The sequence below is a fragment of the Cydia pomonella genome, chromosome 5, assembly GCF_033807575.1.
Source record: "Cydia pomonella isolate Wapato2018A chromosome 5, ilCydPomo1, whole genome shotgun sequence".
Classification (NCBI taxonomy): Eukaryota; Metazoa; Arthropoda; class Insecta; order Lepidoptera; family Tortricidae; genus Cydia; species Cydia pomonella.
Window position 1 is genome coordinate 9619434 of NC_084707.1, and position 21887 is coordinate 9641320.

The 21887-nt window shown below is 37.0% G+C and overlaps 1 protein-coding gene across 2 annotated transcripts in view; it reads left to right on the plus strand.

The window, feature by feature from the left end:
* LOC133517670 (inactive dipeptidyl peptidase 10) overlaps positions 1 to 21887 on the plus strand; it is a 145195-nt gene that overhangs the window by 104116 nt on the left and 19192 nt on the right. For both annotated transcript variants that reach the window (XM_061851029.1, XM_061851028.1), the window contains exons 3-8: positions 15368 to 15625; positions 16342 to 16445; positions 16748 to 16946; positions 17762 to 17836; positions 18269 to 18321; positions 21253 to 21464. In XM_061851029.1, the coding sequence (XP_061707013.1) occupies positions 15512 to 15625; positions 16342 to 16445; positions 16748 to 16946; positions 17762 to 17836; positions 18269 to 18321; positions 21253 to 21464 (757 nt within the window). In that variant the 5' untranslated portion in view covers positions 15368 to 15511. The remainder of the gene's footprint in view (positions 1 to 15367; positions 15626 to 16341; positions 16446 to 16747; positions 16947 to 17761; positions 17837 to 18268; positions 18322 to 21252; positions 21465 to 21887) is intronic.

Here is a 21887-nt window from a genome sequence, read left to right on the forward strand (position 1 = left end):
TGAAACTGCTTATATAAGAGTTTCTAGGTGACTACGAAACCCTAAAAAATACACTGCATAACATGTTAAAAACTAATAGAGAACGAGTGGACAAAAATTAAGACATCGTAAAAATGTTGTGATGGTACTGAATCCTCGGGGTGCGAATCCGAGTCGCACTTAATCATTTTTTTTTCAAACCAGGGGGGCCCCGCGAGCTATTGTGCTAAGGGCCCCGCGCCTTCTTAATCCGCCCCTGTGCAAATCCATTTGTAAATGGCTGTTATACAACCAGCACTTAAATATATCGAAATTGAGAGTAAAGTTGACTTATTCCTACTCAACTCATTCGACCAAATACAGATGCCTACTTTTTTAGGATTCCGTAGTCAACTAGGAACCCTTATAGTTTCACCATGTCCATCTGTCTCCGAGTGCTAGAAAGCTACAATTTGGCATGGATACATAAATTAATCATGGCGACAAAATGGTAAAAAATACGGATTTTTCGCTTCAATCCTATGGTGGTGTCGTTGGATAGGTAGTCCAAAACGAATTGGGGTTTTTCGATAAAGTGAATATTTTCGGACATAATCGCAAAATTGGCTTATAAGGCCACGCGAACTCCCGGGGGTTACGAACTTCCGGGTTTAAATAAACAATTACCTTCTAGTGTCAAATAAAAACCGTTAACCATTAATAAAAGCGTCTTCATTTCAACTATTTCGTGTATACCTTATCCTATTGTAAGTACAAAGTTTCAGAGCAATCTAGCTAGTAGTTTTAAAATGAGAGCGTAACTACGTTTGTACGGAGAACCGAGCTTGCTGCGGACTTTTAACTAATTTGTCTTCATTATGTTATTTATAGATAGAATCAACTAACTATATGCTCGTTGATTGCCACGGCCACATCCTCACAGCAATGCCTCACGACATGAGCAGGCATGTCGACAAGCTTGTATACAAACAGCCACGGTGGCTTTGCCATCGAGGCTTAGTTCGGTTTACGCGTTACTGGCGCCGTAAACTCTGCATAATCTCGGATTATTGTACATTCAATGAGATGCCCAGTTAATTTAACAGGTTATAACTTCCAAATTTGAGGTTCATGGAGGCCTAACCTTAGTGATAAACGTTATAATACAATTGCGCTAGAGCTTGAGTAAAATTCAATTCAATTTCATTTTCATTAACTCGGGTGAAACTCAGGTGAAAGGCACCATTTCAGTCTCAGACTCAAAAGTCAAATTCTCAAGAGAGAAAAGTGTGCCTTTCACTCCTTGGTTTAACAATCTACTGTTTTCGACTTTAAAGTCTTCTTGAGCTTGTTGTAGGACTTAATCAATATGTGTAAAAATGACAAAAAATATTAAATTATCATATATTATCTATAATGCTTATATTATTTTATTAATTGAAAATGGCTGCTATTGTAATCGCAGTAAAATTGGATCATGTGCGGCTTAATTTTGGCATTGTGCGAGTATCCGATTATCCAGATGACTATTCAAATTGGATCGCGGCTGCATTGCTGGCCGCAGGTGGTTTGTCCGTATAATGGTTTTATTCATATCTAATCACTGCAAAATTTAGATTTGTATTGTTAAATGGTGAAACCAACTCTGTCTATGGTCTTTAGACATACCATAGCTACCTCTAGTTATGATTATGATACTAATAAATGATCAATAAAATTGTTTCAAAATAGAATTCCGTATTTCTTATTTTATCAATTGGATTAATTGCGCTTCATTATAATAAAATCATGTTACCATCAGTCATCATCATCTTCTTCTTCCTCGCGATGTCCCGGCATTTTGCCACGGCTCATGGGAGCCTGGGGTCCGCTTGGCAACTAATCCCGAGAATTGGCGTAGGCACTAGTTTTTACGAAAGCAACTGCCTTCTGACCTTTCAACCCAGAGGTTAAACTAGGCCTTATTGGGATTAGTCCGGTTTCCTCACGATGTTTTCCTTCACCGAAAAGCGACTGGTGAATATCAAATGATATTTCGTACATAAATTCCGAAAAACTCATTGGTATGAGCCGGGGTTAGAACCCGCGACCTCTATATTGTAAGTCGCACGCTCTTACCGCTAGGCCACCAGCGCGTCTGATCATCAGTCATCATCATGTTATAAAATAAATTAATCAGTCTCAGGAAAAAGTAACACTCTGTCTGCTAATTTGGTTGTGCCAGAGACTAAGTAAAACAAGTAAAGTAAGTCATAGTAATCCAAGACGGCAACCTCCGTACAACACCGCGTTTCTCGCGGGTTTTTAGGGTTCCGTAGCCAAATGGCAAAAAACGGAACCCTTATAGATTCGTCATGTCCGTCTGTCTGTCCGATTATGTCACCGCCACTTTTTTTACAATTGTCCAGTTTTAGCTTTATACGTAATAAGATCTGTCACCTGCTGTTATTTATGATTTCTAAACTGTCTAAATTTGACTGACCGCTAGCATATGCATACAGTGCAATTAAAGCATAATAAAGAGCATTAGAGGCATATTCTTATTTAATGGTGCCATCTTGTTTTTGTTTTAAAAATTTGGAACTTACATAAGTAGGGTTAGTTAGGGGCCAATTAGGTTTTCCAATACTTTTATTTTTGTGCGTTTTTATTAATGTAGGTACCATTGTACGAACGAGAAAAGCTTGACCGCGGATTTTTACGGTTTGTATGTGTATGGTGCTTTAGGTATGTACAAAAACCTAAGCAATTAAAACAAGAAGAAAATTACTAAAGACAAAATTGCTCTAATGCAGCTTTCTGCTTAATAAATAAGTAGTTTCTACCTTCTCCCGAACTTTCCATACAAATTTCCCAAAAAACAATTCCGTAGGTAAATGCAAGTATTTATAAGTTATAACCTCTCGGTTATACTAGGGCTATGATTTACTCAGTATTTACCTGTTTCTAGCAGTTACAGTGAGAATCGACTGTTGAGAATTTATTATAACTGTCGATTAATCATTATTAATTACCTATTCTTAGGAATATGTATGTACCTACATACTTTTCCATGCTGCCTTAACGTCACAGGATAACAATAAACCTATCTAAGCGTACGCGCGGTCCTGAAATTGATCGGCCTAATCCTATGGAGAGACTCGTCACGCCAGTTAACTAAGCAGGCTATATCTATGCTAAGGCATGCCTGGTTTACCTAAACCGTTTACTTTGTATGAGAAACCTGCACAAACTTTTACCCCTGACCTATTTCAATCAAACACGTGGATTCCAAGCATGATTAACAGAAAATATATTACATTATGATAGTTAAACTAAAACCAACCGCTGATCGAGTAGCTAAGACTATGAAACCGATGATGTAACTATAATAATATTTATTACTACTTATAGTATAAGATAGTAGCCCTCTGCTACTCCTCTGTAAGCAGACTGCTGTTATCTCCCTCTGCAATCGAACTCAGTAGGATTAATACTACTTTATAAATAAAATACGATTAATAATACTACTAATAATACTATTCGCCAACAGTCTTCAGTTTGGCGAAGCTTTTGTATGTATATAGTCATAAGTATTTTTTTGAAATAAATTAAATTAAAAAAATAATGTTTATTCTCTATTTTTACCCAAAAAATAACAATAAAATTTTACTCCGTATCGTTACAAAGACAGCTTTTCTAAAATATCAAGACACAATGAGAATGCAGCTATACAACAGGAAATTATGGAAACTTTTGCGTCACTTTGCTATAGCAAAATCGTGAACCTTCTTGTTTAAAGTTTCAATTGAACTAAAGAGTAACTAAAGAACTCGCTTTAACAGCAATGCCATTTTAATAAATATTTGGGTTCGAAAAAACGAAATACAAACAATTTACATTGGACATCGCAGGCTTATACGGACCAGACAGATGATTATGTTGCGCCAGCCGGCGCTAAAAGGATTATTCTGTTTCAGAAACAAACGACTCGTGAATACCGCAACTGCCAAGCTTGGCAACCTGGCATGCCTTGCTACTATTTATACATATGTATGCACAAGACACGTCCTAACCTAAACATTTTAAAAATGACTGGAGAACGTATAAGAATTCTGAGCCACGTGTCAGCAGCATCGTCAAACGACATCGCGCGGCGTGTCTGGCTGCGTCGTACGACACGCGAAACAAAAGAATCACTTGTCGTGCGACGTACAATTATTTCAGGAGGACGGAATAAATGTTCTTTATAAGAATTTGTGTTTCTTGTTATATAGTTTTTATCTACACAGAGACGTAATTGACCGGAACACGTTATTAACTTATTAAGATACAAAGCTGCTTTTATGCTCCTTAAAGATTACTTATAGTTGCTGTGTCTCGTACCTAAATACAACATGGAAAAAAAGTTTGCTGTCAGTCTAACTCTTTTAATGCACTTTTGGAGCTCGTTTGATCTGACAATCTGTTTTAACTTTTTTAGCATTAGAACAAAAATAATACTCAATACCGTATTCAAGTTATAATTGTTACATATTTGCCGCGACTTATTTTTCAAAAGTGTTTTTCAATTAAAAGACACGTCGTAATCGATATATATATATAATGCTATGATGCTAAAAAAACGGACTAGAATAACAAAGCGAAATTTCTAAGAATTATGTATTTTCCCCACTCCATGTTGACGGCGATGTGGTAATTACGTCGCACTCGTGCTAAACTAACTCGAATTTGTTTACATAAGTAATGTAAGCAGATTTGGGTACATAGGTACACGTGCTAATGAAAACATAAAAAAATATCAAATATAAGTAAGTTTAACATTATCGATACCAACGTATTAAAATTAGGTAACAACAGGCGGATTTTATGCTAAAATGTGATATCTCCCAATAAATAGCTAAGTATGTATTTATGAGGGAAACATAAGTAAGTTAACTAAGTAGATACTTACACATACGGAAACTACTTACTGTTAAAATCTATTTTGCTACAAGTGCACAATAAAACAGCGGCACTAGGTATGTTTACTTACTTCATAATCAGTGTTTTGTCTCAAAATTATTTCTTGCCTTCTAGCTCGTTCTCAAAACAAAGTTACCCGCACATACTAGCGCCTCGAGGGCCAGTAATTTTCTTATCTTCGGTAGACATCCTTATGAGTTCAGTTCAGTTATTTATTCAGTAACACCATTAAGTGTGTATGAAACATAATTATACAATAAATCAATAATCAATATACACATTACTTAACATTACAAAAAAAAAACTTAAAAATAAACAGAAAAAAATATTTACAACAATCATTAATGTTATACAATATGTCAAAAACCTTGAATAAAATATGTATAAGTGCCTAGTGAAATAATTAAAATAACGATCGTGTGTGTACGTGATATCAACTATTCTGAGAACTAACTATGCTAACCAATGACTAATAGCACGCCATCCACGCCGATCGAACTTCAAACATTTGCATTTCTTACTATTTACTTGTTCGTCTACGGACGGATGGAGAAAAATCTGTTCTATCTAGACTGAAGGAGAATAAAACTGTAAAATATAGCCTCGAGTTATTCTCAGTTTACATTGGTCGCTGATCTTGCTTGCCTTTACAAGTATTTCTTGGTTAAACATAGTCACCCTGCTGGATTCAAACAAAAATTTTAAGTACTCTATCCATTTCAAGGTGGTTAACACATTTCACATAAACCTGATAAAAATATACCTATGTAGAGCACAACATAACTATTCATCTTCCGAGTAAGTACAGGATACAACTACGTATATAATATATACGACACAATGGTGTTCTGGTACATAAGGAGTACAATGCGTAAAATGAGGGCACACGGAAGCGGCATGTGATTTAAGGAAGACGAACCCAGATAATAATATTCCTGAAACGGATTTAACATAACTTAGTGGAAATCAACTCCGCTACAAAGGATCTGAATTTAAATACTGCACCTAAATCGGTGGTGTCTGGGATACCAGCCCACTGTTTATTCTGTATATAGAAGGATTGAAGGCCGGTAATCCCCGCCAGGCTCCGCTTCGAGAGCTGCTTATGTTTTTTAAATTTAAGAGATTCAAATGAGCCCCAAAATATTGTTTAAATTTTAAGAGGTAATATAATCATTTCAAAACAGGTAAACAAGATAAAGGTTTCTTTTGTAGAATACTCTCAAGTTGTTTTTCATCAAATAATCGTGGTGAACAAATAGGTTATTTATTTCAACATTACACGGATTTCAGCATGATGACTTTCAGTATTTCATCAAAAGCGTGACTCGACTCCTCGAGTGTTTGAACAATGATGAGATGACGATAAATAAACATTTTACTGGAATTGTACATATTTAAACACTAACGAGGCAAAAGTGTTTAGAATGCTTCTGAAAACTAGTCTAATTTAAGGTATCTTAAACGACATCACGATTCTATTCTATTCGGATGACAATATTTTAACTTATGCAATTGCACTTAATCAATCCTCAAGAGAAAGTAACTACACAACGAGTGAGTAAATTTTCATGAAATACTTCCTTTTCTTTTAAAAATGTATGAACGTATGTACCACAGAAATCATGAAACAAAATATTTTTATTGAATATTCTAGAATATGATTAATATGCACCATAGTCGAGACTTGCCATTTTTAGGGTTCCGTAGTCAACTAGGAACCCTTATAGTTTCGCCATGTCCGTCTGTCTGTCTGTCTGTCTGTCTGTCTGTCTGTCTGTCCGAGGCTTTGCTCCGTGGTCGGTAGTGCTAGAAAGCTGAAATTCGGCATGGATATATAAATCAATAAAGCCGAAAAAGTCGTACAATAAAATATAAAAATTTAATTTTTTCGAGGGTACCTCCCCTACACGTAAAGTTTGGGGTGAATTTTTTTTTTTTTGCTTCAACCCTTCAGTGTGGGGTATCGTTGGAAAGGTCTTTCAAAATTAATAGGGGTCTTGAACAAAATTTTTTAGTGAATATATTCGGAGATAATCGCTCCGAAAGAAAAAAAAATGTGTCCCCCCCTCTAACTTTTGAACCATAGGTCCAAAAAATATGAAAAAAATCGTGGAAGTAGAGCTTAAGAAAGACATTAAATGAAAACTATAGCAGACATGATCAGTTTAGCTGTTTTTGAGTTATCGCAAAAAGTTTCTCCCATAGTAAAAAGACTTTAATTAGGTACTGATTATGCAGCCTATTTGTTTAACTCGCGTGAAAGGTACCGTTTCATCCCTTGGTTAACAATTTACTATACTCTAAGCTCCAATTTAGCTTATTGTGACGGAAGAGTAACTACGGAACCCTACACTGAGCGTGGCCCGACATGCTCTTGGCCGATTTTTAAAGTTCAAAGTGAGTCCTTAGATGTCTATAAGAAGTTTGTTTCCTTCTCATTTCAATTTAAGAATTAAGCTTAGCTGTAAAGCGACTTTAGAATAATACCTATCCCTACCTATTTCTAGCGCTAACTTGCTTTTTAATTCATGGTGGAAAATCCCCGCGACACCAGTTCAGAGACTAACTAAAAAGTACGGAAAATGGATGACGCTAAACTTTGTTGTCACACCTCACTTCCTTTCCTGTCTATAGCAGGTATTAAAGAGGACCACAGCTTTTATTCGACGCGAGCCAAAAGTGCATATAACGGAAAATGAGTGATAATTGTCATTACGGATAAATACCTATAGAACAGGTATTTTGATAATTGTTCTTACATTTACTTACTTATAAAAAGGTAGGTATATGAAATTATCATAGGTAACATTTACTTTAGGATTTGTTTATTTAAATGCGGAAAGACGTTTCTCTTCGTATTCATATTTAACCCATGCGGGAGCTTCGCAAGTTTACGGCGAGCGATATCCCCGTTACAAAGTCGCCAGCAGGTGAAGCTGGGCGGGCGAGATTTATAGGTGGCCCCGCACGAACTACATATTGTTCACGCCAGCTCCTAACAGGATATTAGATGTCATGCTTTTTCACGGAAAATATCTAAATTGGGTCATGTTTTGACTGCTACCTGTTTTTCATAAAATGAAAGATTTAAACAGAATTAAATGTAAAAAAATGGAAATTGTGTCACTTTAACATTAAATTTGTATTTTAAATATCAAATTGTTTTTGGTGAATTTATAATCTTGTGTTATTTTATTAGTTGTTATGTGCTTATTTGTATCCTACGGAAACAATATTCTACACGCAAATGCTGTTTCAATCACCGTGACCATAATTGGACAGTTTGGATTGTTGAAAGTTCCATCGTGTAACGAGCCGTGAGCGCGGTGCAGCGGGCGGAGAGCGGGCCTCTCGCCAAGTGAAATTAAATTATTAGCCGCGAAGCGAGACCTCTCACCCACCAGCCAATTCAACTCAAGTAATAGCCCCTCCAGTACCCTCCACAAAATGGAGCCACGAGTAACTCAATTCCTTGATGACGGCTCCTTACTTCAGAATAACAAAGTGCTCAGTTCACCTACCTCGCCGTTAGAACAAAAAGATAAGCCAAGTGGCTGAGGGATAGAATTTTTAAGGAAAATTTTTCATACACATAAACTTTCACAAACATACCTTATTTTTTATAAGCAAATAATGTACATGAGTGCATTTTTTAATAAACTGCTGCCAGTTGATCTGATCTAAAGGAAATAAGCAGGAACTTACCTAAACTATCATAACCAAGTCTTGGAAAAAAATAATGAACTTCGTTTAGTCATTTTCATAGACATGATTAGTAATTTCTTGTTCCATCAGTAGTTATATGTTAACTGCAATTTGTATATGTCTGAATAATTTTTATTTGCAATAATATTACTAAAATTTAAATACATTTTAAAAGAGTCTTAGTGGAGTTACAATTGTGGGATCGCGCGGGCAATAAAGAGATTAGCCGCACTCCGGACGGCATCCAACTTCACGCCATTTTAGTACGCTTTTCACTTCCCTTCTATTTCCAACGGATTTCTGATTTTGACCAAACGGCTCCATGAAGCGACTCGCGCAAACTGGCTGTGACGGACTCGAGAGCAATAACATTATGAATACTGATTATTGGCGGTATTTTATGGTTGCTGACGCCGATCAAAGTTACACTCATGTCGGTGTTTCATAGCGGCACAGATGTAGGTAAATGTTTTATAGCAAACCCGAGCGTGTTGCAGCTGTGCAGGACTCAATCGAGACGGTGCGATGTGATGTGATATAGATTTGTTTTGGGATCGGGGGGGCGATTTCTGAATTTCGAGCGCTCGATTTCGTCACTCGAAAATCAGTAGAAAACGGCGAAATGATATTTTTGAAGTAGGAGCGATAGAAATTGGGAATCGAGTGGAAATTACTACTCGTTTTCAATTCTATTAGAAAAATTTAAATACCTAGTAATGGAGATATTATTAAAGGGAAAACACGAAATCGAGCGATCGAAATCCAAAAATCGCCCCCCAGACCTGCATGCATCGGTTTTATTTTCACCGGTAGCATAGAGTTCTCGGTGCCTTTGAAGCTAAAATGGAGGATAACGTGCCGTGATTTAGGAGTGACTGAATTCATGTTTATTTAATTTGTATAGAACTAATACCATATTGCTCATTTTAGTTCGTGAAATTCATAATGCTTAGCTACGATTCAGTCCGAAAATTCTATGTAGCAAAATAGCAAACAAATATTATTCCAGGATCGTTAATGCAATTGTAGCCTCCTGATAAATTTTATTGTAAATGGAAGAATCGTATAACTTTAGTGTTTTCGTACTAAAAAACATTAAAAGTGATAATGTCGTAAATCGGTAATATAGTGCTTCCGTAGACTATTAAAACATTGGCATTATGCCAAGAGCTAAGAGCTAACTTAATTATTACTGTACCACTGTTGAAATCATAATTACATGTATAATAAGTGACATCAATTAAGTAGCGCAGCTTACTGTAAGTACTTATTTTTAACTATTACATAATTTGTATTTGCATCGGAAATTAATATAATTTTTTTATCAATTTATTTCAATAATCGTCGATATCGTTCTGTAAACATTTACTCAATATTTATACACATACAGCGACCTCAATGAACTTTTGCATTTTAATGGACATTTTATTTGGGCAATAAAATGGAACATTTTTATATTTAACGGCAGCATCCGAAGCATCGTAATAAACTAGTATCTTCAAACGGAACATTAAGACAAAATAATTTCCTTGCATCATAAACCAATGCTTAAAAAAATACTTCTCGTAAGCCGTAAATTTACACCAAGTGGTAACACATTTCGCTTCTTGTATTTATTAGAAACAACGGCGGTTAACATTGATTTGAACACAGAATTCACACAAATATAAAATATATTTTAATTTTCAGCTATACTAACTTATATTGCATAACTAATATAACATGTTGTATACGACACGATTGGTTTTAGTATGAGCTATACGAGTATTACTCTAAACATTAATTTAATTTATTTTTATGAGTGCATCATAATACACTGGTGATTTCGCGAATAAGAACGCTTTCACCCATTTCATTTCGAATAAGATCGAGCATGCTTCTCATGAAGTCAGCCCAATGTCTACATCATTTTGGCCATTTATCTAATGTCATATCCCTAACGATCTATCGTTTCCCATCGGTATTGGAATGTAGCTTTCACGTCTTAATGGACGTCATTTTAATTCTGAGATTAGATTAGATTAGATTAGATATTTATTTGTAAAGTCATGTACATAAGATGTTATTACAGTTATACAGTAAGCTTCCATGACACCCTGTCAGGGCACACAAATTGTCTTATATCTAGCTTAATACTAAATTACAGGCTATGCATGCTATTATTATGTAGTATTTGAATTAATGTAGGTAAAATTAAAAATGAGTCAAAGCGAAAGTTAAATTGAATGGCAATGTTTGGTTAATAACAAATTTTGATAGTGACCTTCTCTTATAATTCGACTATTAATTATATATATTAATTATATATATATTAATTTAATGCTAATTTCATAACGTATTACAAAAAAATATGCTTATTATCCAAAACTTATTTATGATATTAGTTATAAGAAATACATCTTCATCTATCTATTTACAAATTCTTTTAGTAATTGATATCTGCAGTAAAATAAATTTAAACACTTGCCTATCCAAAACTTTATTAATTTCGATATTCAAATAAAATACTTATAGCCTGGTAAAATTGTAATTTTTTTTTTGTTTTGCCGCAGTTGGGTTAAAATAAAAGTGTCACTAGAAAGTGACTCATCTTGATATCTATCAAGCTCACCATCTATAAACTCAAAAATATGTACCTAGCAAACAATAGTATTTTATACAATCGTGATATAATATATAATAGAGAGCTTTTCAGTTGAGTAAGGTTTCAGTTGCCTAAGTAAGGTACGAGGTACGAGATTATTTTTTCCACGAGTCATCAAATATTATACGTTTATTACTATAAAACCTAAATAATTAATGAAAATTGGTAAGTAAATCAGTAGACATAAGACATGAACTATTAAGTCCCGCCCGCGCCCGTTTAGTATTTTCTATGGGATCGCGACGGCACGTGATTGGTATTTTTTTTATAGTTCACTACAGCGTATCAAAATGAATATTATAGTTAAGTTGGGAGGCCCACACATGAAAAGTAAGCAATTATAGTTTGCTATACGAAATCTTAATTCCACCATTACAGTCGACGAGTAGAAAAACAATGTTTTCTGACAGCAAAAGAGACTAAGCCATGATCAACGATATACACACAGTCAATGACACTACAGTGAGAAAAGCATCGCTGGAGCAATTTCCTGAACAAATTTAGACGATTTGTCACTTTAGCAATAAAAAATATCAAATTATAAAAATAGAAAAAGTTCACATTTGACAGATTTACTTGCCTTGGTATTTTGTATTGTAAAATCGCCCTAACGCGGGCCCTACCCTAGGCTGTACAAATTGAATTAGATACTGGCGCGCGGCCAACGGGCACTATACTACAGTATGTTGACATCACACAGACAAGGGCCAATATTTCAAGCACTGTTATAAAAACAATGGCCATTAAGTAGCCTTATTCATAACGAATGGGTTCGCATTTATATGTCACCTCGTACATGGCCGTCATCCATTGCGGACATACAAAATAATAATGTATCGCGACAAAAACTTAACACTTAATTGAGTGTCTTTTAAGTATTTTTGAACGATCACCGCTACCAAAAGAATTTAGAGTACGTCTTTAAACTTCTTCTTCCACAAAGTAAGTTTCGCCGAGCTACCGTTGATCAGTACCCCTAGTGTAAATTTGATTGACATCATAACGTGACGAACGCGTTTGCCTTAAGTCTCATTTTGTATAGGATTTTGAGTTTCCAAAACGTCCCGCTTGGCGCGCTCTTTCTAAATCCAATACAAAATGAGACTAAACGTAAACGCTTTATTTACACTAGGGGTACAGTACCCCTAGTGTAAATAAATTCGATTTCGAAACGTGACGTACGCGTTTGCGTTTAGTCTCATTTTGTATGGGTTTTTGAACAGCGCGCCAAGCGGGACGTTTTGGAAAGTCAAAAATCTCATACAAAATGACACTTAACGCAAACGCGTACGTCACGTTTCGCTGTCGAAAATATTTACACTAGGGGTACTGAAGCCCTATAAATCATTTTCCCGCTATATATCCTTAAGTAGTGTTACGTTGCATACACATTTGGTTTATCTGCATTGCAGCTGAGTGGCTAATTCCCGGGAGCCCTCCGGTCGTCCGGGTAATAAAAGCGGCGTAAAACAGCTACAAAGCCGAAAGCAAATGTACGAGGAAGACACATGGCTACCTAATGCCTAATTGACCACGCCCGACGTCCTCTCGCCCTTCTACAACCGCGTAGCTCGAAAATTAGTCAAACCTAAAATATTAACTAAACTAAATTAAGCACGCTCTAAAGCACAAGTAATTTGTTTAATTACTAAATAAGTAATCTTTTTGTCAAGTTACTAAGACAATATAATGGCACCTTCAGTCCTTAAATTATAGAGAAATTATGGTGGCATTTTCGATTTGGTTTTTCATCGCGGGAACTTAGTGCAATTGGGTACCTGGCAATTTAGTGATGTCAATTGTTAAAAATGTGAACTAGGAAAATTCATAAGTGGTTATAATATGGTATCAATAAAAATGGGGTTCTGGATATACCTCAACTTATAGACTAATTAAGTACCTATTTATCTCTCTTCTCTCGTTATAACTTAAGCTGTGTCACGAAAAAAACAATTATAATACAATAACTTAAACTGAAAGCAATAATCTATAGATACAATGTATAGAATGAAAAATTGATAATGTAATTCGAAATGCTGGGTTATTGAATAACAGTGCTAAATTAAATACTTAAATCTTTACTTCCCGGCCCACCGCAAATGGTCGCCTCTCGAAATTATTTCAACGGAGGCAACATTTGCGGCTCAGATAAAAATCTGTAAAAGCCCTCTCGCTGCGTTCCCCAGCCGCGAACTACAATTAACGCTCTCTGGTCTACTTGGGCTCCTAAAAATGGAATATAAATGTCAGCAGAATTCTTGCCAAATGGTCCCGATTTTCTTTTGTCGCCATTCAGCCTAGGGGCATACTGCCCAAACGGTGAATAAAATTTGATACTGCCGTTCAATGGCATCTTTTATTTATTTCAATTTTATAATCTGTTCTTTGAAACATTACGACCGGTCGATCTGAATATTCTTGCAATAAAAATGGCTATCTAAAAAATTGCTTCGGGAGAGCAGTTGGAATAAGTTCTCCGGAGTCGTAAAGTTCGCCTGAAGCGAATATATAAACTGACGCGGCGTGCGCCGGCGTTGGCGGCGCTCCAACGCTACTCTATCGTATCGGTACCGCTCGTCTACTCCCGCTATTAACAAATTATTCGACGGTCTACTTAAAACAAACTTTTAACAGTTATAAGAATCTTAGTAAAGGTGTTTCATATGAAGTTATGACCTATTTATTTCGCAGTTGCAACTTTTATTGCCATTTATTTTTTATCTTAATTACCTGGCTAGTGGTTACCTGCAAACCTACTAGAATTTATGTAAACGAAGCACGAAAGCCAATTTCAGTACAAATCCTCGGTTGAGTAAACGTTTAAGTTTAACAACTTTGCCTTTTCTCCGCACATTAGAGTGGTCGAATACGTTACAGAACTAACGTTACGTACGTTAGGTACTTAAACCAAGTGTATAAGAGTAGTCGAATATTCCATGCTCTTATTGCATAACTTTTCAGGAACCTGCGTTTCGCTCTTTCCGTCGTCGACTATATTTTTCCTGATAAGATGGCGATCTGGGTTTATCGTATATTTAATTTAAAATTATTAAAAGCACAACACGAAAAACACTTGATCTCGTCTAAATCCAAGCTCAACTTATAGGTATTACGTGGTACATATGCATGTATAAAACACGGAGCATGGTCGGTTTCGCGGTTTATTCTTTTTGCGCGGTTTTGTTCAGTTTTCGGTAACAGAAGTTAAAAGTTGGTTTACTCTGAGTGCCTCGGGAAAAAAAGCAAAGCGATTATCTCGCAGTGTTTGCTGCTTCCAAGTTTGTACAGAAGCTTGTTATGTGAAGTTTTCATTTTCACATCGAATCTTTTTAGTTTTTCTTAACAAGTAGCCTGGTGTGGCAAGAAGCCTTTAACAAATGGCCCAAACCTAATAGGGGATAGGTATCCTATCCAAGAATAGATGTTGTTTGCTATTTTTATATTTTCTAATGTAAATTTAGCAAAACCAATTCAATCAGTAACACATAAATATTTAATAGTGTTGTGAAACACGATAAATATATGAGGAAATATTACTGCAATGTTCTGCTGCCAGAGAGCAGCACTATCACATATTTTAAACTATAAAATAACTTATAGATACTATCTATGCCTTAAACAGTTTTTTGAGAAGTTTTTACATATACTTACTTTACTCTTTGGTTTTTGACTATGACATTGGTACATCAAGGCAGTTTGTTTACAGAGGCCTACCGCGAAACGTGAAAATCGAAATTTCGTTATCTGCCTCTTCATCGCTCGAATATACAAGAGTGATAGAGAAGCAGATAACGAAACTTCGATTTTCACGTTTCGCGGTACGCCCTCAGTATGTGCTAGAAGCGCCCCCTATACGCAGTGTTTTGCGTAATATCCCATATTGTACGTAGTATACATATATAATATCCTACAATAAAGATTTAGTATTTTCGGTACCATTAAAAGCAACGGATTTGATCCTTACCAGACGCGTCAGTGTTTAATTTTTCTTTTCGTGTCGAGGTTCCTTTTTTCACAATAGGCAGCGGTATTGACTGCCCTGGCTAGCACGTGTTTAATATAGAATTATCCATAGTTACAAGAGATTTAATTAAATTATTATTGTTGTTTCAGTGATGTAGCGTAGCGCTGTAAGCGGACAGGTGCACAGAGCAGGCACCGCAGTGCGCGCTCCGAGCGCGAGGTGCGGCGCGGGCGCGGTCGAGTAGCGCGGCGCGGTGGCGGGTGCGCGCGCGGCAGGGGGCGCGGGGGCGGCGCATGCACGCCACCGGCCACACGGACCGCTCGGGCGGCGGCGGCGGCGGCGGCTCCTGGCGCTTGCCGCCCGACGAGACCCTACAGGTCGCCGACCCCAAGTCAGCCAAGGAAGAGGTAACCTCTAAACTCGTTGACATAAAGACGTTAAACCGTGCTCCGTAAACGTAAAGTACAGCTAACAGAGCAATAAGAAGTATCGGCCCGATTCGAAGAATGAGATACGATAACTTCTGGTTTAGATAAGTTCTCATTTAGATATCGTATAATTGACAGAAGCAGCTCGATTCGGGCAACGAATGTCACTTTGACGTTAGAAATATCGTAGATAGATCTTATTGGGATCACAGCGGAATCGAAATAAACGTCAATTTTGACATGTCGTTCAGATATCGATTTATTAAAGATCTTTCCAAGATCTTAAACGTGTCTTAATAATTTTTTGAATTGGGCCGTATGGCTTCGAAACCAGGTGACGAGGGTTATGAATCTCAACTGACACGTGTATCAATGACGTAATAAATGCGGGGGCATATTCCGATTGCAATAACAGGTTATAAATTTGATCTAGATTTGTTCAAAGAGCATATAATCACTACGTGGATTTGTTATGGATATATCTATCAGTGTCAAAAGTAACATTTCTTCCACCTCACGCCTCACGTTCAGTAACAATAGACGCCATGCTACGCCGTAGCTCGTAGCCGCCTTTTTCCGCTAAATACTCGTACCGCGATTCCGATGTCGTGCAGATAGGTTAATTACATATATTCATTCCCCATTGTATTAATTAACAATAGACAGTCAATATGTTTCGTAAATTTTACTTTCAGGAATTATACCCAGGAGATGGTCACAATTGGAAGAGCATCATATTTTCTTTGATGGTCATCAGTTGTGTAATAGCTGGCATCGTTACAGCGATTTATTTACTAGGGTGAGTGTTTTACATCTTTAAAAGTAAAAACTGGTTTCGTAAAAACTTTTAAAGTGGCGTCAAAATCTCATCATAAAAAATATGGTGATACAAATCCAATATAGTTGTAAAGACTAAGATTAGGTACTCTAAGTATGTAAATTGCCTTGTTAGCTTAAAGTATACTTAGGTTTTCCTAAGTAAAGATTACTTTTACGCTGGTTTCAATTACAAGCAGATTGAAATTTAAATAATTTCGATTACTTATGCATAGTTAGGCCTTAATGAAGTTAGTTCTCTTGCTCACAAATGTCCTGTTCCAGGTATGTGGACGAGTTATTATACTGGTCGGGTCGTCGTATGCGTCTGGAGCAGTTCCTGCGTGGCGACCTGACCGGGGAGCGGCTGCCCACCACCTGGGTCAACTCCCACCAGCTGGTGTACCAGGCCGACGACGGCGGGTTACTGGCGCTCGATACTTTCAACAACACGCTGTCTGTTCTCGTCACCAATCACACACTAGTAAGTTTGTTCTTTGTTAATTTTCTTTTGTCATTCTCATCCTCAAATGGCAAGCAGCTGCCTACTTTGGGTTATCTTCCACCAGCCACTATGCGAGTTCAACGATGGAAGGCTCCTAGCTTTGTGAACTATATTTATTTTCTCAACACCAATCACATTCCAAGGTTTAACTATGTCAGATATATGCTGATATTCTTATAAGCATTAATGTATTTCTGTTAAATATTTATTTAAATGCACTCTCAATACAGAAACAAAATCACATTGATATGTTAAACCGGTATTCGGTATTCCCAATTAACTTATTCCAATGTACGTGATATAAAAGACAATTTATCCTCAAGTGCTTTTAACTCAACAAAATATTTTGTGTCCTGAATACGCATTACCTGTTACACAATCCCATTTACGTAGCGGCGGGCAGTAGCGCGCTAGGCTTCGGCCATTTTGTTATTATGAACACAGCCTGAAAGCCCCCGCTTAAGCCGCTCTACAGCCCAAGTGACCGCAACTTGCCACTTTACCAACCGAAAATGCTTTGCGCTCCCCACACGAAAACTCTCTATCTACAACGTAAGTAAATAACCTAAATTCTACGCTACCGTTGCTAGAAAAAGCGAAAAAATGCTGATACTCGATCTTTCGTAACTAAAAGGTTAACTTTCTTTAATTAACTTGAAACGAGCATCGAGTTATCGCCTCTAGATCGACGGCGAGGATCGAAAGACAGACTTTGTGACAACTTTAATAAAAACTTCAAGTTTCCTGCTGAATTCTCTTTAGAAATCTTACTGAAGTCTTTAATTTTACTATAGAGGCAGCTGAATGTGCGCGGGTACCAGTGTTCGCCCAACTTGCGTTACGTGCTCTTCCAACACAATATCAAGAAGGTACGTACTCTCCGAACTGTAAAGCTTTTAATTGATTTTTTTAATGTTGGTAAACGATCGTGTTTATTTATAACGGTGATAGTACTCGTAATTTTGGCTCAGTAATGTTTTTGTTACGTCAAATGCTGTTTGACAATAAGACTATCATACTTGTTAGGTCCATACTGCTATCTTTTCACGGTGTTTACTTTTAGGGGCCGTTCGTACATTTATCCTAGTGTCATAACTACTCATGTCACGCGTCCAGTCAAACTAGAAGTGTTGTTAAAGGAAAAAGTCATCAACTACCAATTTATTTATTTATTATTATTACAGTTCATTAGTTAACCCTTTTCCAGGCATCGTACGCTGTGGTCTATTCGACATGATTCAAAATTCGTTCGGTAACGAGAATACTTTGCAATGTCATTCAATCATCCAATTTCTTTACAGGTCTATCGGCGGACGTTTACTGCTCACTATACCATTTATGACGTCACAAATGAGTAAGTCGTATTATTTTACTATTCCCGTTACCTGCGCATCTCACATGTTACGGGCGCGATTACCGACCCGCCTGCAATTTACGGTTATATTGCCACGCGGTAAATTCAATTTCGCTTTCTCAAATTGATTTTCACTCACAGCTCCATTTGATATGTCTATCAAAAATTTTCTTTCGTTTTCATACAATGTAACAGCAACCATACGTTTTTGTTTTATTTATTTTTTATTTGATAAATTCTACTAGCTATAAAATACCTGTGCCGGCCCGGAAGGGGCACGATTTGGTTCCCCATGGAGGAATTTAAAATATCTGCACGATCTCAATTCGTTTCCTTTATAATTTTTTCTCTCAGGTACGTTTGGAATTTTAATAGCAGCTGCGGCGTATCTCGACACGTGTGTGTTTTAATTTTTAATTTGCCGCTTAAATACCTGGCCAGGTTATGGTGTTAAAAAGTTTAAAAACCGGAAGATTCCAGGAAATAATTCAATATCGCTGTTTTTGAAAACTTTACTGATATCTTAGTAGCATTTCTTGTATCCTTGTAAATTATATTTATTGTGTGTGTAAGATATATTGTATGCTCTAGTACATAAAAGTAAAATCTTCTATTACAGTACATATGGGGCTACTTTATAGCACTAGTGCGAGAAGTAGCATATTATGTTACTGTGTCGAACATTTAAAGGGCCATATGTACTGTAAAACGTTGTACGATACATGTGCGAATAGGTAATTCGCAACTCGTGTCGATTTAAAACACTCCCTTCGGTCGTGTTTTAATTTATCGCCACTCGTTTCGAATTTCCTATTTTTCGCACTTGTATCGTAATGTACTATAAAAAAAAACCCTTTGGCCATAGCAATAGAACATTATTCAGCATTCAATCACAACCCGCAATTTGGACGTCAGGGGCCCAACCGCCCATATCGCTGCACTTCTCATACGATAAAATAGTATTAAATTTTTTTTATTGACAAGAACAATATACATAATGGATATATACAGATGATTACTATAACTAGCTTATATCTAAAATAGGCCCTTGAGGCATTGTACCAAGGATGCTGGCGGCATTTCCTCGTTGTATCGCAATACTGATACGTTGTGCGAGGAAGCCGCCAGCTCTTCGGTCACCAGTTACGTCAACCAGACGTTTCGCGATTTCTCCAAAAAACTTGTGCGCGCTGGGACCCCATGGACCTAGGGTTTCAACGCCAAAAGGTACAAAATGGTACTCTCTACCGAGGCTCTTATATTTATTACGTTTTATACGATAAAATAGTTTTTGACACATCATTTCAGTTTATAATTAACAAGTTAATACACAGAGTGTGCAATAAACTTTAACATATATCTAATACCCATTTTATCCTTTCAACTCATAGATATTGGTTAAAATGAGTTGTAATCTACTAATTAAGGACAAGTTGTATACTATTTTATTTGTAGATGCGTTTTCTTCATAGTACGCAGCATAGGTCCTTTGTATTTTTGTGTATCCTACTTAATCATTTCTTTCAAACTACCTTACTTTACTGTGTAAATGTTATATAGAATCTTTTAACGAGAGTTCTAAAAGAGATTTACAAGTTCACCATATTATTTTCTGTTCGGCAAATCATATCTACTTTGTGAATTTCCTCTTTCTTTTCTCCGGGGTGAAGAAATCGATTTGACGATAGATACGTGAATACGATTCCCAATTTATTTGAAATTTTGTGAGTAGAATTTTAATGTGGTTCTCGTCTCGACGCCCGGAATCGGAATGAAGTTGTGAGGCAATACGTTGTTAGTGGCCGGCTGAAACTTCTTCGGTTCTGGGAATGTGTAATCTGATTCAACTTGCTTGTAACTATCATGAATACTATTGCAGAGCAGCTACAATTTTATTTCGAAATGAACTGGTTAATGTATGTGTGTGGTGAATGTAACGGCTATAACCGCCACTAGGCCTCAATTTAACTACTTACCTATATCTCGCGTCGAATAGGACGATGTCACTGTCAATCGCCTTGATAACTAATCGCAACAGCCACTCCGCCGCAATAAAATCAACGCAATTTATCAAAGAGTTTAATATTAATAACGCAAATCGAGCCTTTATAAAATTAAAATCTATATTCGTAGGTAATGGTTTTCAAAGTTAGGCTTTAGACCAATAAAGCATGCATTATTTACGAATGATAGTTGTTTTCGACGAGATAGGTATTGCACGCAAAGTCTAAAGCTACGTACGTAACTACTATTAACGTGGACGTTTTAAGTAAAGCGTGGCTCAGACTGGTTTTATACCAGAATTATGCTAATAACGAAACAGTGGGGCTGCTATGCTATAAAATAATGTGACTATTACCTACTCAAGCTATCTGTGCATCTAGGTTGCATCTGTATGTAAACCCTCTCATCCTATACTTAGGTACTTCGTCTGTAATCCTTTCTCTAACGCTAAACATCACTTTTATGATATAGTATTATATTGTAATTCGGGCGATTTTCCGCAACTCGACGACCGGCGCCTATTTTGCGTGACAGGGAGGGATTGGCTAGTCTCGCCAACCCAACTCCTCGAGGAATCCTATCAAATCATGTTGATAGTTCCACTTATATGATAGAATTTAAATATTTTTTTCGAGTCTGTTTGAATGTTACTTATATTTATAGAAGGCCCTGTTGGTCACTACCCCATTTGTCCGCTGAAACCCCAGAACCAGACCAGACCAGAACCCAGGGTTGGGAAACTACTCATCGGTTTTAGTGATATCAAAAAGCCATAAAATTGGATTTGAGTAATCTAAGTCCAGTTAGTGGTAATATTTAGTGGTAACCGGAATTGCCTACAGATCCCAAGAGTGACATGCAGGTCGAGTCGAGGTTAACCGAACCTTGTCTAATCAATACATGGTTTGCTATGTTTGTATCCATCAGCCACCACATGCCGCTGTTCGGCGACGGCCAGGGCAGCTGGGAGTGGCAGCACGCCGCGTGGCTGGGAACCGAGGGTGCCTTACTGCTGGCCGCCGACAACGAGGTGCTGGCCCGGCCCGGCCCGCCCGCCAAGATCGCGCCGCTGCTGCGCCTCACCGACGACGCCAGTCCCGGTCGGGTCTACAATGGGGTCTCCGACTGGTTGTATCAAGGTCAGTAACTTCTAAATTGACTTGACTTTACCAACAATATAGTTATAAGAAGTACACTGAGAAAAAAAACCCATTTAAAACAATTGAAATTGCATTAACGTTTAATGCTTTATACTGTTCCATATGAGCCTATCGAACAAAACAGTAAATTTTACTGTTTTGAGTCGCTATAATGTGACTTTTAGTTTATTTTTATCGTCTTTTCAATACTCGAGAGGATGCTTCTAAAAAATTTGCTGAAATATGAAGCACTATGAACTAATATACAATATATACCTAATTATGTCCTCTGATCTAATCTGGATCGTAATATCCTCCTTAAAAGCCTCCTTACTCATGCCACGGTGTTCAAGTGGCCCAGTCACGACCAGATTTGTTTATTCAAGATTATTGAGTAGATACTTGACTGATATTAAAATTTCC